General features: G+C 49.1%; 1 protein-coding gene across 2 annotated transcripts in view; it reads right to left on the reverse strand.

The window, feature by feature from the left end:
• DIDO1 (death inducer-obliterator 1) overlaps positions 1 to 14,417 on the reverse strand; it is a 61,235-nt gene that overhangs the window by 17,163 nt on the left and 29,655 nt on the right. For both annotated transcript variants that reach the window (XM_011992362.1, XM_011992361.1), the window contains 6 exons: positions 12,609 to 12,821; positions 11,366 to 11,579; positions 2,245 to 2,701; positions 1,949 to 2,108; positions 413 to 529; positions 175 to 279 (listed from right to left, as the gene is read on the reverse strand). In XM_011992362.1, the coding sequence (XP_011847752.1) occupies positions 175 to 279; positions 413 to 529; positions 1,949 to 2,108; positions 2,245 to 2,701; positions 11,366 to 11,579; positions 12,609 to 12,821 (1,266 nt within the window). The remainder of the gene's footprint in view (positions 1 to 174; positions 280 to 412; positions 530 to 1,948; positions 2,109 to 2,244; positions 2,702 to 11,365; positions 11,580 to 12,608; positions 12,822 to 14,417) is intronic.

A 14,417-nucleotide genomic window follows, 5' to 3' on the forward strand; every position in this document is an offset into this window, starting at 1 on the left:
TACAAGGACTGAGGAATGCCACAATGACATACACCGAATACAAGGACTGAGGAATGCCACAATGACATACACCTCCTGTAAGCTCAGTGTCCTGCCCAATAATTTAAGATAACCTCAAAACATTTGGGATGGATTAATCTATCTTGGTGAACACAAAAGCTCCCAAATGCTTACCTCTGAATCTGACACTGGCGGAGAGTCCTCCAGATCGGGGATGGCCTCCTGCCTGGGGGCCGTCTTCTTGCTTTCATTGTGCAGTTTAGTTCTGGACTCCATCACCTGAAATGAAAAAGACACAACAGAGCTTAAGCCTTGTTTTCTAGGAGGAAAGCATTGCTCATGCAGCCGTCTATGAATCTGTTTCTGTTAAACTCGAGTCCCGGGTGCCTCCGCAGGTGCCCTCTGCACTCACAGATCTCGTCGGCCTCTCTTTCCACGTGGAAAGCTCTTTAGATACAAGTTCTTCTGGCTTCAGTCTCACAAGTTTTGCCAAAGAGATTTCCTCACGCAGAACACGGTGGAAGAGTCCCTATAAACAAATATTTTTCATTTACTCAAATACTATTCCTGTATCTGTCAATACAGAGAGCTTATGGAAAACAGAGCTGCCCAGAAGTTTAGCGGGCACAGGACAAACGCCCTCAGGGCCCACCTGCGTGTGGCACTGGGCAGACCTCTCTAACTCCCCAAATGGCCTTGTGAGAGTGCGCCCTGGGTCATCCCTGCTGTGAGCAAATGGGGGCCCAGAGAGCACAAGTCATAAGGTTAAACAGTGGGTCTCACGGCCTATGCTGCACTGGCTCTGCTAAAAAAACAACACACAACACCTCACGAAAAACAATTATGTACACAAGGTGGACACAAGTCAAAAAGGTAGTGTCAGGGACAAAGGAAGGAAGAAATCATTTCTGTTTGTGGCTGTTCAATGGTGAGATGCAAAGTCAGGGTCTTTCAATATTCTAAAATTCTAAACAGGGAGGGGTTTGGAGGCCGATGGAGAGAGAACACCAGAAGGCGGTAAGCCTGGCGGCGAGAGGCCACCAGGCAGGCAGCCTATCCCTCCCAGTCGGAGTTTCTGTCCCTGTTGCATGGGCCGAGCACCGCCCACCCCACACTGCAGTGAGGAAGGACTGATTCCACAACCTGGGCATAAGCAGCCCCTGCTCCAAGTGGTGAGAACTCACTAAAGCAGCCCAAACCGTCAGGCTCACTCAGCTGGTGAGCAATATGAGAAAATAAGGTGGAAAAGGCTGTCTGAGGCCGTAATATGGACACCCTCATATACTGGGACAAAGAATTGGGACTTTGGCTGGGCACGGTGGCTCAAGCCTGTAATCCCAGCACTTTGGGAGGCTGAGACGGGCGGATCACGAGGTCAGGATATCAAGACCATCCTGGCTAACACGGTGAAACCCCGTCTCTACTAAAAATATAAAAAACTAGCCAGGCAAGGTGGTGGGCGCCTGTAGTCCCAGCTACTCGGGAGGCTGAGGCAGGAGAATGGCGGGAACCTGGGAGGCGGAGCTTGCAGTGAGCTGAGATCCGGCCACTGCACTCCAGCTTGGGTGACAGAGCGAGACTCCGTCTCAAAAAAAAAAAAAAAAAAAAAAAGAATTGGACAATTGGACTTTATTTTGGAGCCAGTGAAGTGACTGGCTTGTAATTTTACAGCAATGTTCAGAGGAGGCTAATCTGGTGATAAAACGTGGACTTCAGGGAAGCCAATAAGCAGACAGGACCCCAATTAAGGCAAGGAAGGGAAGGACATTCCAGGACCCTCAACACCAATACGGCAATACATGGGCTGGCGGAAGGGTCACAGAGGAGAAGGAGATGTCTCAGCTTTCCTGGAAAGGACACAAACATCTCAAAATACTGTTTGGTTTATCCCTTTAGCATCCAGTGAACAGAACAGGAATACTCCAATGCACCGACACCAGGCACACACCTGATTTTTAGGGTCCTTCAGGTTGAACATGATGCTGCGGTATTTACTCTTGTAGCGATTATCTGTAACTTGAAACAAGTTAAACATCTCCTTCTCAATATGGAGGGCGATTTTTCCTACTTCGTTTTCTGTCATGATCAAGTCATCGCTGTCATTGACTCTGCACAGAATAAAAAAGGAACTACGTAAGACACCTGCGTATGTTAAACTTTTTGAGCAGTGAGGCAATCCTGCAGCCACACTGTAATGAAAGCCCTTCCGTTTTAATGGGTAAGAAATCAAGCAGAACAGCCCACCTTTTCCACAAAATCTCTTTTAAGGAGCGTCTGATATTTTGCCGAATTTGTGAATTTGGCTGCGACGGGGCAGCACTCATAGCCCCGAGGCGTCCTGGGGCTGGCGAGGCCGTTGGAACAGAAGGTACCACTGGCTTCCTTACGGCTCCCACCAAGGCAGCAGAGCCGGGGAACTTCTTGGAGGCAGCTGCAGGTGCCGGTCCTGCCTGCCTGGCAACTGAAGCACCACTCGATGGGGTAGCGGAGAGCCATGGCCTCTTGGGGATGGTGCCCTTGAAACCTGAGGGTGGCTTTTTAACGGCTGGTGTGGCTGCTGCCACATTAGCAAAAGAAGATTTCTTTGGCACGAGGTTTCTAGGTGCAGGCTGCTTGCCCACCGCAGAGCCCGGAGGGGCTGTTTTCTTTGAGGCTGCCGTGGCTGCCGCTTTCTCCTCGGACCTCCTGTCTTCCTTCGTGGCTACAAAGGAGAACACAGGCGCTGAGTGAGGGAGGACACCGCGGGGTGCTGTCACCTGACTCTAAACCTGTAAGTGCCCACCTGGCATTACTGAATAGGATACACATAGAGAAAAGGATTTGTAAAATCTTAACATTCAGAGGAGTGTAAGGGAAGACCGCCAGCAGCATTTATGAGGGTGACTACATTTTATTTCAGAAAGAAAAATGCTTTATTACATCTTTTACCTTCAACTAGCAAACTCTAGTTATTAAAGGCTTGACTTGAGCACTAGCTAAGCTTCAAAACTGAAGGACAATCTCACATTATCAATTTTAAAAAGGCAGATTTAGAACAGCACATCATTAATTCAACTGCAAGCTTTTTTGTAAACTTCAGTGAAAAAGATTGTTTAGAAGGGTAAAACAGGTTCTCTTAGCCTGGTGGGTGGGGTTGACACATCTCACTTCATTGTCCTTCCAGACTGGAGTCCGTTGGAGGTGATGCCATTAATAAAAATAAGGAAAGCTGGCATACACCTGCACCACGGGAAGAGCAGCCACACCTTTACACGAAGAGTGAGAAGCTGAGAACGCAGCAGTGCTCTTACAGGAGTGTTTCCATTCACAACCCTCACGCTGTAATTCCATTAAGTATCAATCCAAACGAGGATTATAATTAAAAGCTCAAAGACGTCAAACCCCCTCAACTTGCTCAAAAAGCCTTCTATGCCAGTGGAGAATCAATCACTTTATAACCCCGTGTGAGACTGTCAGAGCGCAAAGGCCCTCGAGCAGGGGACAGACGGCGTGCCAGTGGACAGGGCTCACTGGGGTGCACCGCAAGACAGGGCAGGGATCCAGCTAGTGGGGGCAAAGGAGTGAAGCGCCTGGGGAATAGGGGGCCCCCGTGAGGGCCCCAGGACAGCAGAGGCCGTCTCAGCTCCACGGCAAGTGCCTGGGAGCTACCTTGGGTGATCAAGTAAACAAGGCCCCTCCTAGGGAAAGGCTTTTCCAACGATCTGTGCAGCAGCAAGCCTCCCAAACTCCCAAAGGCCTAATGGGAGAACGTGACAGATGCTCTCAAGAGCGCTTCGGTTTTACCCAGGGATTGAAAACAAAACCGCGCTCCTCTACCGTCGTCTTACTGACTGCTTTCAATAAATGAGGGAAGTCTGAAAGCTCAGGAAAGAGCCAAGACTCTACAAATAGGGCCTGATTCAACAGCCTGCCCCAGCTTGGTCCCGCAGGACGCCCTGCATGTGCTACCAGGCTTGGCCATGTTGGCAGCGGGTGCCAGTCCTCCCCAGCAGCCAACCCATCAAGCAGCAGCCTCAGGGCTGTGAGTCTTCCCAACTTCCCAGATAAGTACAATTCCTTCCATGTTACAAAACTTGCAACAGTACGACATGGATCCAAAATATGGTGTCACTGTTAACAGATACCCCGATTTCCAAACAATGGTGTCACTGTTAACATATATTCACCCCGACTTTCAAGAGTTCCATGTGTTCTTTCCTAACCATCATTTTAATGGTAACTAAGTAAAGGCAAATCCTGTATTTTCATCTTAGAGTCCGTCGAACCTCATGGCCCCTGCCTACCCCTTGCTAGATGTGGTCCAGCCACAGGACGCCCTGCTTGGCAACGCTGCCAGGCCCTGCCTCGCTCACCCACAACTGCACCCCAAAACACTCATTCCTGTTGGAGCTGGATCTTCAAACTGCACTATAAAGCAATGGTAATGTCTAACAAAACAGGAACAAAGGTGACAGCTACTTTTTACCTGTCCTGGAAACTTTGCTTTTAATTCTACATGTACTATTTCATCAGATCAGGTCTATACACCAAAGTAGTCACTACCTTAGTGTTTGCAAATCTGTTTGTAACAACTCAGTTTAACTCAGACTTAGCTCACAGGTCTGCAGCATCTTGCCTGCAGGGTTCCAATAGGTCAGTCAGGCTAAATAAAAATCGGTGGAGGCCCTTTTTCTTGGGGGAAGCAGCGAGGGGGTGGGGTGGGGATGGAATGAAAAGGCACAGCAGGCCTAGGGCGCTGGAGGCACACAGGCAGGAAGCTGACACCAGGCAGGCACCCAGAACCAAGCCCTGGTCTCCAGAGGCGGCAAACACCTGCCAGGAAGCCAGCCATCATGATTCAAACTGAAACCTCAAACCAATTCAGTGCCTGCACTAGAAAACTGTGGGGTGTTTTACTATCACGTTTAAAGAACTCTAAAAAGCTGGCTTAAGGCATTTCCAGAAACCTCAACAAAATGCCTTGGCTGTCACACACAACGCCTGTGTGCTGTGACCTGAACGGTATCTTTAGTGATGTTTAACGTTCACCTTGTTTCAAGTTAGGGTTATATGCTAACTTTAAAAACATTAACTCCATTTCTCCAGATCCTAAGTGTTGGAATGAGATGTCCATGGCCACGCTCAGTATCTCTGCTCGTGTAACGAGAGTACTGTCTCCCTCACTTAGGGAAAACCCAAGTTGAGACACGAATTTTAGGGCATTCCCAATACACGGGATTAAAACCACCCATTACTCAAGAGTGGGGACAGCAGATGAACGTAATTTATTTGAAAAGCAGGAGATACCTTTCCTTAACCATTGCTATTTTAGTAAATTAACTGCTCCCTTTGTCATCCCTCACCTGTGCTTTAAAGAGCATGGAAATGGGCAGTCAGGTGACTGAACGGCATAATGTTCCAAGCTGGGCCTCCGGGAGCAGTGTCCTGCAACACACAAAGCCCCATTCCTGCTCGGAAGGGACATGTTCCATCCAGTGACTGCTCCAGGGACCCGAGCACACAGCCATTCCACACCAGGTGGGACAGCACGGCTGGTGCTCAACTTGAGTCAGCTGCTGACGAAATGGGGAAACTCACTTTTTAGTAGAGCTAAAATTCGATTTGCAAGTTCATCCAAATTCACTTTTAACTATTATGGTGTATAGCATTAGAGAGGGGCAAGCAGCAACTCCAAGCAACCTGGGAAAAAACCCACTGCAGAGAAACAGGGCCCTGTCAGGGCATGAACCTCCCCTACATGCTGCTGGGTTCCCTGAGGGCAGCAGTGGTGGTGACCTGGTCACACCACACAGCACTGATGCCTGAGAGCTACCGGTTCCCTGCCCCTCCCCACACCTCTCTGCCCCTTGGTTGCAGCGCTGTCTCCTTTAGCTCCCATATTCTGGGGGCCTGTCTAGGCCACTGGCCCAGATGAAACTGTTGCTGCCGGGTCTGGGTTTCAGCCAACTGCAGAATGAAGCAGGTCGTCGTCGTGCACATGGATCAGCAGCACACTCTAATTGGCCAATTTCCCCCAAAGCAGAAGGCTGGCTGGTTTGGGTGCTACTGTGCCGCTGGCCACTGGGTGGCACCAGGCCCTGAGCAGAGACGGGGAGGAGAAAACCAGGCCCCCACCGGAGGATGGTGCTGTTCGGCTCCTCTCTGTAGAACTCATCCAATTGCCCCAGTGGAAGTTTTAGCAGGACAGGGATTAAAATATGGGGCAAGAGACCCAAGTCTGCTCAGTTCTGGCCTGTGCAGAGGCCCACGTGTAGCGACCTTATGTGCTGGATGGCTCCTCACAGGGAAAGGAACTGGTTATAAAATCACTAAAAGCCACCACTCGCCCTCGCATAGGTGTTAACGACGAAGTGGCCTGCCCTGTCGCAGTACTGCTGGCTGGTTTAGGGAAGCTGGGGCACTCAGACCTCCAACCGGCCTCCCGCCGTGTCCTGATGCTGCCTATCACCGTCCGCTACAGCTCTAAGGGCTGTTCCTATGCTATGCACCTGAAAATACACTCAAGAGACACAGGGAAGGACCCGTGGAAGTAAATTCTGTAAACTGTGACGTCAGGCCTATTTCCAGCCCTCAGTGAGGCGTGTGTACAACAATGTTTTACACATTTTCCCGCTTTACCTGTTTCTTCACTACCAAGATTGCCCCCAGTGGGAACAATCAAGGTGACAGTGGCAAGAGAAAATGTTCTGCTTTTGCTCTTCTCAACGTGCTAAAATGTGTTCAAATGAATTAGCCTCTTACAAGTAGTTACTAGCTTGCTTTCATGTTGGGGGGAAATGGTTAATTCCCAAATAAAGCAGGCAGACTACATCCCAGATGCTCGTCAGAGGAGACCATCACTACAGCCAGGACACCCTTGCAGGGTCCACAGCTAGACTGCCATGCTTTGGAATACTCAAAGCTTTCCTTGGTCAGTTTTCTTACTAATACCCACTATTTGAGTGCCTTCCAACTTAATGGAGAGGTCATTCTCCTTAAGAAACTCGTGTAAGGGCCACGTAGACAGATGGACGTTCCACTCAACTGCAATTTCAGTTGTGCCCAGCTGCACATGGTGTGTGCCTGGCTGCCAAACCCATTTGGGAGCAGAGCTGCTGCTCTTCCCAAGATCTCCCACACCAGTAATTTAACCTTTATCTAAATTGTTTACTACTTAAACCAACATGTTAGGGGCAGGTTAAATTAGTCCACAACCCTCCCCCGTAATCCCTCCAGTCCCAAAGGGCCATACTCAGTATAAAGCCCCTAGCTGACAGCACCAAGCAGGTCAGCTGAGGATAAAGTCAGTTACCTTACGCTCTTCTTGCCGAACTCTTCCAGGTTTGCGGCAAATGAAAGTTGCCACAACCTTCATTTAAATAAGTGCAAAAATTCTTGTCAATCTTCTAAGTTACTTCTCTAACTTTTAGAAGCTAAGAATATAACGTGTATGCTGATGTGTTAGCAGACAAAAAAAGAAAAAGAAACCCAGTATTATTCCACAACTTCATAGAAATCGACCTGAAACTTGGGCACCACATTGGAGGAATTGTAGCAGGTGTCTTCAGAGCTGACCTCCGCACTCTGTGACACCGATAATGCCAAGGAGGCTCTCCTGAGCATTCATCTTTAGACTATTAGAGTAGATCCATAGCTCCAAAAGGTCCTATGAAGGTCACTGAAGAGGTGGTGAATTCAGGGGGACTGATCCTGCCGGAAACTTCCATCCCTGCACCCCACCTGCCCAAGGTGGGTGAAGCATAAGCACAAAGGGGGCAGCTGAGGGACCGACAGGGGCGCCACAGGGTGGTGACGACGTGGGGCTTCACCGTGCAGGCTCACGGTTACGGAGGTGTGAAACCTTTCCCTGGTGTAATTTTCTCAACAGCAGGCTGCTTTTTAAGTTTATAAAAAGTAAAACACTTAAAAATACCAAAAGAATGTTACTGACAGCCCAAAAAACTTCCAGTTATATGGATAACAAAAAAAACAACTCTCAAGCTATAGCCTTTCTCAGTACAGATTCTGATTTTTCTAATTGGGAGGAAGAGACTGGTGGACACGTAGAGTCCGATGACTCTCTCAGCCTCATTTTATTGCCGCTGACAACTCTGGAGGAGACAGACAAAAAAGAGCTCACGGGACCAGTGAACAAGCCACCCTCCTCTCCCGGCTTTAAATTCCTGCAAAACACTCTTAGATTCTAGAAGCCCCCATGTATTGTTTTATTATTGAAAACTGAAAATGGATCCTCTTAGGATTTCAGTGACATGTGCTTCTGGAGCTCACACCATGAGTTATCGTTGTGAACGGTGTTCTCCGTCCATTTCACGCCACCAGGGCCATCTCTGTGGCAGCACGTGGGAACAAGAGGCAGTGCTTCCACCTGGGCACCATGCTTAACACAGCATCTGGATTTGGGTTTACAAACTGGCAAGGTTTTCCATTTTAACTCCAATGGTTAGATGAAACGAACTGTAGAATCTGCTTTGCAGTCAGAATCTGTTCAGATCCTCAGTGTTTAAGTCACTTAATGAGCCATTTAGGGAGTCCAAAATACTAGGAATTATACCCATAAATACCAGAATTCCATCTCAAAATTCTGGTCAGTCAGGTACATCTCAGAAAAAAATTTCCAACTGACTTCATGCCTGGACAATAATGGGAGGTGAACAGTGGAAATAACGAGAAAAAAATGGAACAAGAATTTATAAAAACACAAAAGAAACATCATGATCTTTGAGAAGTTATGTGCCAAATGTTTACATAAGCTAAAGAAACTGTATATGTAAGAAACAATTTTTAAAAACAAATGGGAGGAACAAGTTGAGGCTGTGACGGACCTCCTGATACCTTAGTGGGGGGCATAGCCTCCTTCCAGCAGCAGCAGAACGTCTGTGCACAGGAGCCCCCAGCTCAACCGAGTACCATGGGAAGGACAGGAGGGTGCCTAGGTGCACTCTGGGGAGCAGCAGTGGCAGCTCCACCACGTGGGTCTTCTGACGGTATGTACGGTGAGGCAAGTGTGAATCAACTCATGGGACAGACCCACACCAGCCTCTCACTTCCAATCTCACCCCCTACCAGGGAGGGCGAGCTCTGTGGCCAGCAAGGGAGGCAGGGCGGGGGCCTCAAAGGCGGACAGCGGTGGCAGGCTCCCCAGTGGCTGTCGAGCCCGCGAAAGTGCAGAGGTTGTTTAGGAGACAGACAGAGACATGGTACCTGCTCTCACCAATGCCTCTTAACTCTGCTCCAATCAATCACATTTTGGGAAGACGACATTTCCGGGGTAACAAAACGAGCAGAAAGCTACTAGCTCAAAAGTGTGTCATCCCCATTCACACCCTGTATAAATTCTGGAAATCCACCAATTTTAACTTGAGATGATGTGTTGGGAAGGCTAACAGGCAATTTCCCCCACTTCCTGTCCCTGGAGAAAATCAGCTTCCCAGAGGAGCTGATCTGTGGCAAAGGAGGGAAGAAGGAGAAAAGGTCAGAGGACCCCGCTATGGGCAGAGCAGCAGCCTCCTGGTCGACCTCTCCCCACTCACAGTGCAGGAGGCAGGCAGGAAGCAATAACCCAGGGCCGAGAACCCCTCCTTTCCCCATCTTCCCACCAATGCTCCCTTCCCGCAATGTACTCGGACTCTTCCAGCTACACGTGTGGAGTCTCTGGCAGCTTTTCAATTCTGGTTGACACAGATGGAAATTAATCAAGCTGAAATTATCACTGTTCTATTGTAGAGGTGCTAGAAGCTGATGAACATTTGAGACATTTGCTAGCATAAAATTCTCAGCTCAAACAATGTAAGGTATCTCAAGATTCATTATAATGCAGCAATAGCATGGTTCAATTTATGTGCGGCTCAATTTCTTAGGTCTAGGCTGTTTACATGATCAAAAGGAATGACATATTTTTCTTCTTTTATTCAGTTATTCATGCTCAATAACTGCATATTTTTCGCCAGGCACAGTGGCTCACACCTCCAATTCTAGCACTTTGGGAGGCTGAGTTGGGCGGATCACATGAGGCCGGGAGTTCAAGACCAGTCTGGCCAACATAGTGAAACCCCGTCTCTATTAAAAATACAAAAATTAGCCAGGCATGGTGTCAAGGGCCTGTAATCTCAGCTACTTGGGAGGCTGAGGCAGGAGAATCGTTTGAACCCGGAGGTGGAGGTTGCAGTGAGCCGAGATCGCGCCACTGTACTCCAGCCTAGGCGACAGAGCAAGACTCTGTCTCTCTCTTTCTCTCTCTCTCACACACACACACACACACACAAGCATATTTTTGTAAAGCACACCAGACCTAGTACAGGTCTGCCCACCTGTATAAGTGCCATCCCTTAGGGAATCTGCTCAAAGTCTGACGACGGGGAAAGCGGGGCACTCTGTGATCGTCTCTGAATTGAGGCTATTTAACCTTTCAGTGCTTTTTTTAAAAAGCACAAAATGCACTATAGACAGAAGGCATTAAAGAATGAACTGAAAATAGTTTTATAGCAGAAAACTGAGAAACAAGAAAACATTAAAGTTGCACCACAGAATCTGAGGTTTCAAAGATCTGTTCGAAATATCTTCGTCTCATTAATTCGAAATTTGGGGCAGGATATGATCTTAACACTCTAAACATTTGAGAGAGGAGGGCAAGAAAGCCAGTCACATGTAGAATACCAAGTCCAAGCCACGCGTCCTGCGGTCAGGACAGTGTTCTAGGTGTGAACTCACTTACCGTGGGGCCTATGAAGCAGCAATGCGTGGCCTTCGAAGTTCGAATGTGTTCATGCAGGTGTGTAGCATGTGAATCGGACATGAAAAAAAAAATCCCCTATCTGCCCAGTCAAAAATAAATGTACACCTGAAAAGCATACGTAAGTTGAGCATCAGATGCAACACTAACTTGCAAAGATTCCCACAACATAAAAAAGAAGTGATGCTTTCATGTGCTGGCTGTGGATAATGTGGAAAAACTGAAGCGTATACAGCGCCGTCATCAAACAACTGATGGTGCAGACAGGGGTGGATGTGGAGTGCTGGGCAGTGTGGCTATGCAATCAGACTGGCATGAAGAGAATACGAATACGAATACTTACCAGAGCCTGACAGTGAAAATAGAGATTAAAAAATCAATCATTAAGGTGAACGTTCACCAGTGAGGTTTGTACAGCTTTGGAAAACAGTGACAGGAAGTCCCGACAGACTAGGGATGGACACAGGGCAGCAGGAGGCATCCTGGACATGGGCTCTGCTTCCCGCTGATGGTGCAGCCGGTGTCTGTGATCAGCTTAACACACAGCTGCAACTCCCAGTCCTGGACAGGCCCAGGGGATGGCTATCCAGAAAGAACGGGAGGGGTCCAGGAGGCCAACCCCTAGGTGATACATACATTTATACAACAGTGACGGCGAGGGAGCAGCAGTCTTTTCTGGCTTTACTGCATTGTAATTGTGATCGCTCGCCCACGACGGCGTGCTGCTCTCACAAGCTGCTTCCTTCCCGAGTGCTTCACTCCGCGCAGGGACCACCACTGCCTTCTTCACTGTGGTCTCTTTTTTTTCTGGAGCTGGTCTCTTGTGCACAGAAGAGATTTTAATACCTGCCTGGATAATCAGTAAAACCCCAAATCATTAAGAAGGTAAGAAATTACATCTTCATTTCACTAAGAAATGAAGGTGGGGACCCAATGTCTTCTTGAGGCCATCTGAAGACCCTGCACCCATCCTGTGCCTGCTTGGCAGCCGTTCAACACACTTGCATATCCAGTGGGCCCGCAGTGTCCCCGGGTAAAACTGAGGACTTCAGCCACTTGCGCTCCATGAAGGGCGCCTGGCATGGAGTCACCTGCAACCCTGATGAGGTGCCCGGTTGCCAAGATGACAGGCAGGAGGAGAAGCCACTGGACAGGCTGCCAAGACAGGAGGAGTGCGGCAATGAACCAAATGAACCAAATGAGCCAAATGAGTGGAAAGGCCTGCGCGGGAGGCTGCCCAATGCCAAGGGTTCAAAAGGACCAGCCTTAAAAATTAAGTCATTCGAAGGCTAAGGAATCAATTTGAAAATAATCAAGAAAATTCCTCAAACAGTGCTAGTTATGCTTTGCCGGTCACAAACATACCAGGGGCAGTGACACAGCCACAGCCACAGCCACCTGAGCCTCAGGCGGGGCTTCAAGCCTAAGACAAGAGTCGGTGATTTCTGAACATCCTTGATTCTTTCCAAATCACACGGAGTACAAACATGAGACGATTCTGAGAGCCGGGTCTTAAATGAAGCCCATGGCCTTGCCCCAAACCCACCTCCCACTCCTGCCTGCCTGCAAGTCTACGCTTTACAAACTCCACCGGGTGGTCACCGACTCTTCTCGCAAGACAGCAGGGTGTGTCCTGAAGTCTTATGCCCCCGTGCAGCGCCACTGTCAGCGTTTGCTTTACTGCACTTGTATTAACCCCTCAGCTAACGGGCAGAAAAGAGAAAACTGGTGGGAAGGTGGAAGACAAAGGTCAAGGCGACACCACGTGTGCGCCACCTACACCTGCCACCCCCACGCGGTCGACAAACCAACAGGTCTGCAACAAATGCTCTCGCGCCCATGCATCCACCGCCCGGGCGGCTGGTCCCGGTTCACTCACCTGAACACCACATTTTGGAAGACTGGGCTTCTCTGGCTTCATCTTCATCTTTTCTTTAGGCTTTGGCTTCTGTTCTTTACCTGAGCTTAGAAACTTCATTGTCGCTGCGGCATGTTTGAGGATACAGTCATTACTGCAGTACACGGAGTCGGGCTGCGCCACCTGACAGCACCCGGGGCCAATACATTTTGAGGCACCAGGCGTCTCTATCACCTGCAGAGCAAAACAGATGACTTCAAACAATGTACTTGCCAATTTTAAGCAGTTAAGTGTGTGTCTTGTAAAATCACCACTTATAGTACCAAGGCCACAGTTTTAAAATGAGATACTAGTAGTACTTTTAATATGAAGAAACATTTATTTTGTTTATTCAAGCTATGAAAATCCCCTTGCTCCAGGTAAGGCATTCACACTGTCACTGCCCGTCATGCCCCGCAGGGGGCAGGAGTCTGAAGAGACCCCTGGACTCCCGCCCTCAGTTAGGTGCACCCTCCGAGGGTGGGCGGGGCCCACGGGACCTCACATCCACAAAGAGGCTCAGCTAGAGGACCCTCATGCAGGGCTTTTGCTCTAACTGGGATGACTGCAAGTCAAATGGGTCAAACTTAATCAGGTAAAAACCCTTAAAAGAGGAACTGGGTCTTTTGTGAAGAGAGAAGACTTCAGAGCTGGTTTTGAAGTAAGCTTCCCTGCTTTGAGAGGGTTACCTGTAGCTAGGATCTGAGGGCAAGGTTGCCAAGTAAAATACAGGATGCCAATGAAATCTGAATGTCAGATAAACAATGAGTAATTTTTCAGTGTAAGTATGCTCCCCAAGGCCGGGCGTGGTGGCTCACGCCTGTAATCCCAGCACTTTGGGAGGCTGAGGCGGGCGGATCACGAGGTCAGAAGATCGAGACCATCTGGCTAACACGGTGAAACCCCGTCTCTACTAAAAATACAAAAAATTAGCCAGGCGTGGTGGCGGGCGCCTGTAATCCCAGCTACTCGGAAGGCTGAAGCAGGAGAATGGCGTGAACCCGGGAGGCGGAGCTTGCAGTGAGCCCAGATCGCACCATTGCACTCCAGCCTGGGGACAGAGCGAGACTCCGTTTCAAAAAAAAAAACAAAAAACAAAAAAAGTATGCCCCCCAAATTGCATGACACATACTTTTTTTGTGTGAGACAGGGTCTTGCTCTGTTGCCCAGGCCGGAGAGCAGTGCCACAATCATAGCTCACTGTAGCCTTGATGTCCTGAGCTCAAGTGATCCACCTCAGCCTCCCCAGTAGCTGGGACTACAGGCACGTACCACCATGCCCAGCTAATTATTTTTTTGTAGAGATGGGGGTCTCACTACATTGCCCAGGCTGGTCTTGAACTCTTGGCCTCAAGTGATCCTCCCATCTTGACTTCTCAAAGTGCTGGGATTACAGGTGTGAAACACAACACCCAGACAGAAACACTTATACAGTAAAAACAGTGTGAGGAAATCCCCCACCAAGCCTCTTGAGACCACAGCCCCCGCTGCACCGTGACTGCAGTCCTGTAAGACCTGAGCAGCAGGCCCAGGCTTCCCATGGAAATGGAGGCATAAACGTGGGCTCCTTCAAGCCAGGACTGCAGTCACTCACCACGCAGCAGGAGGACACTCACGTACGACAGGCAGCGCGACTACAGTCACTCACCACGCAGCAGGAGGACACTCACATACCACAGGCAGCGCGACTGCAGTCTGAAGCCCATGGCCTTGCCCCAAACCCACCTCCCACTCCTGCCTGCCTGCAAGTCTACGCTTTACAAACTCCACCGGGTGGTCACCGACTCTTCT

Source organism: Mandrillus leucophaeus, unplaced genomic scaffold, assembly GCF_000951045.1.
Source record: "Mandrillus leucophaeus isolate KB7577 unplaced genomic scaffold, Mleu.le_1.0 Scaffold41, whole genome shotgun sequence".
NCBI lineage: Eukaryota > Metazoa > Chordata > Mammalia > Primates > Cercopithecidae > Mandrillus > Mandrillus leucophaeus.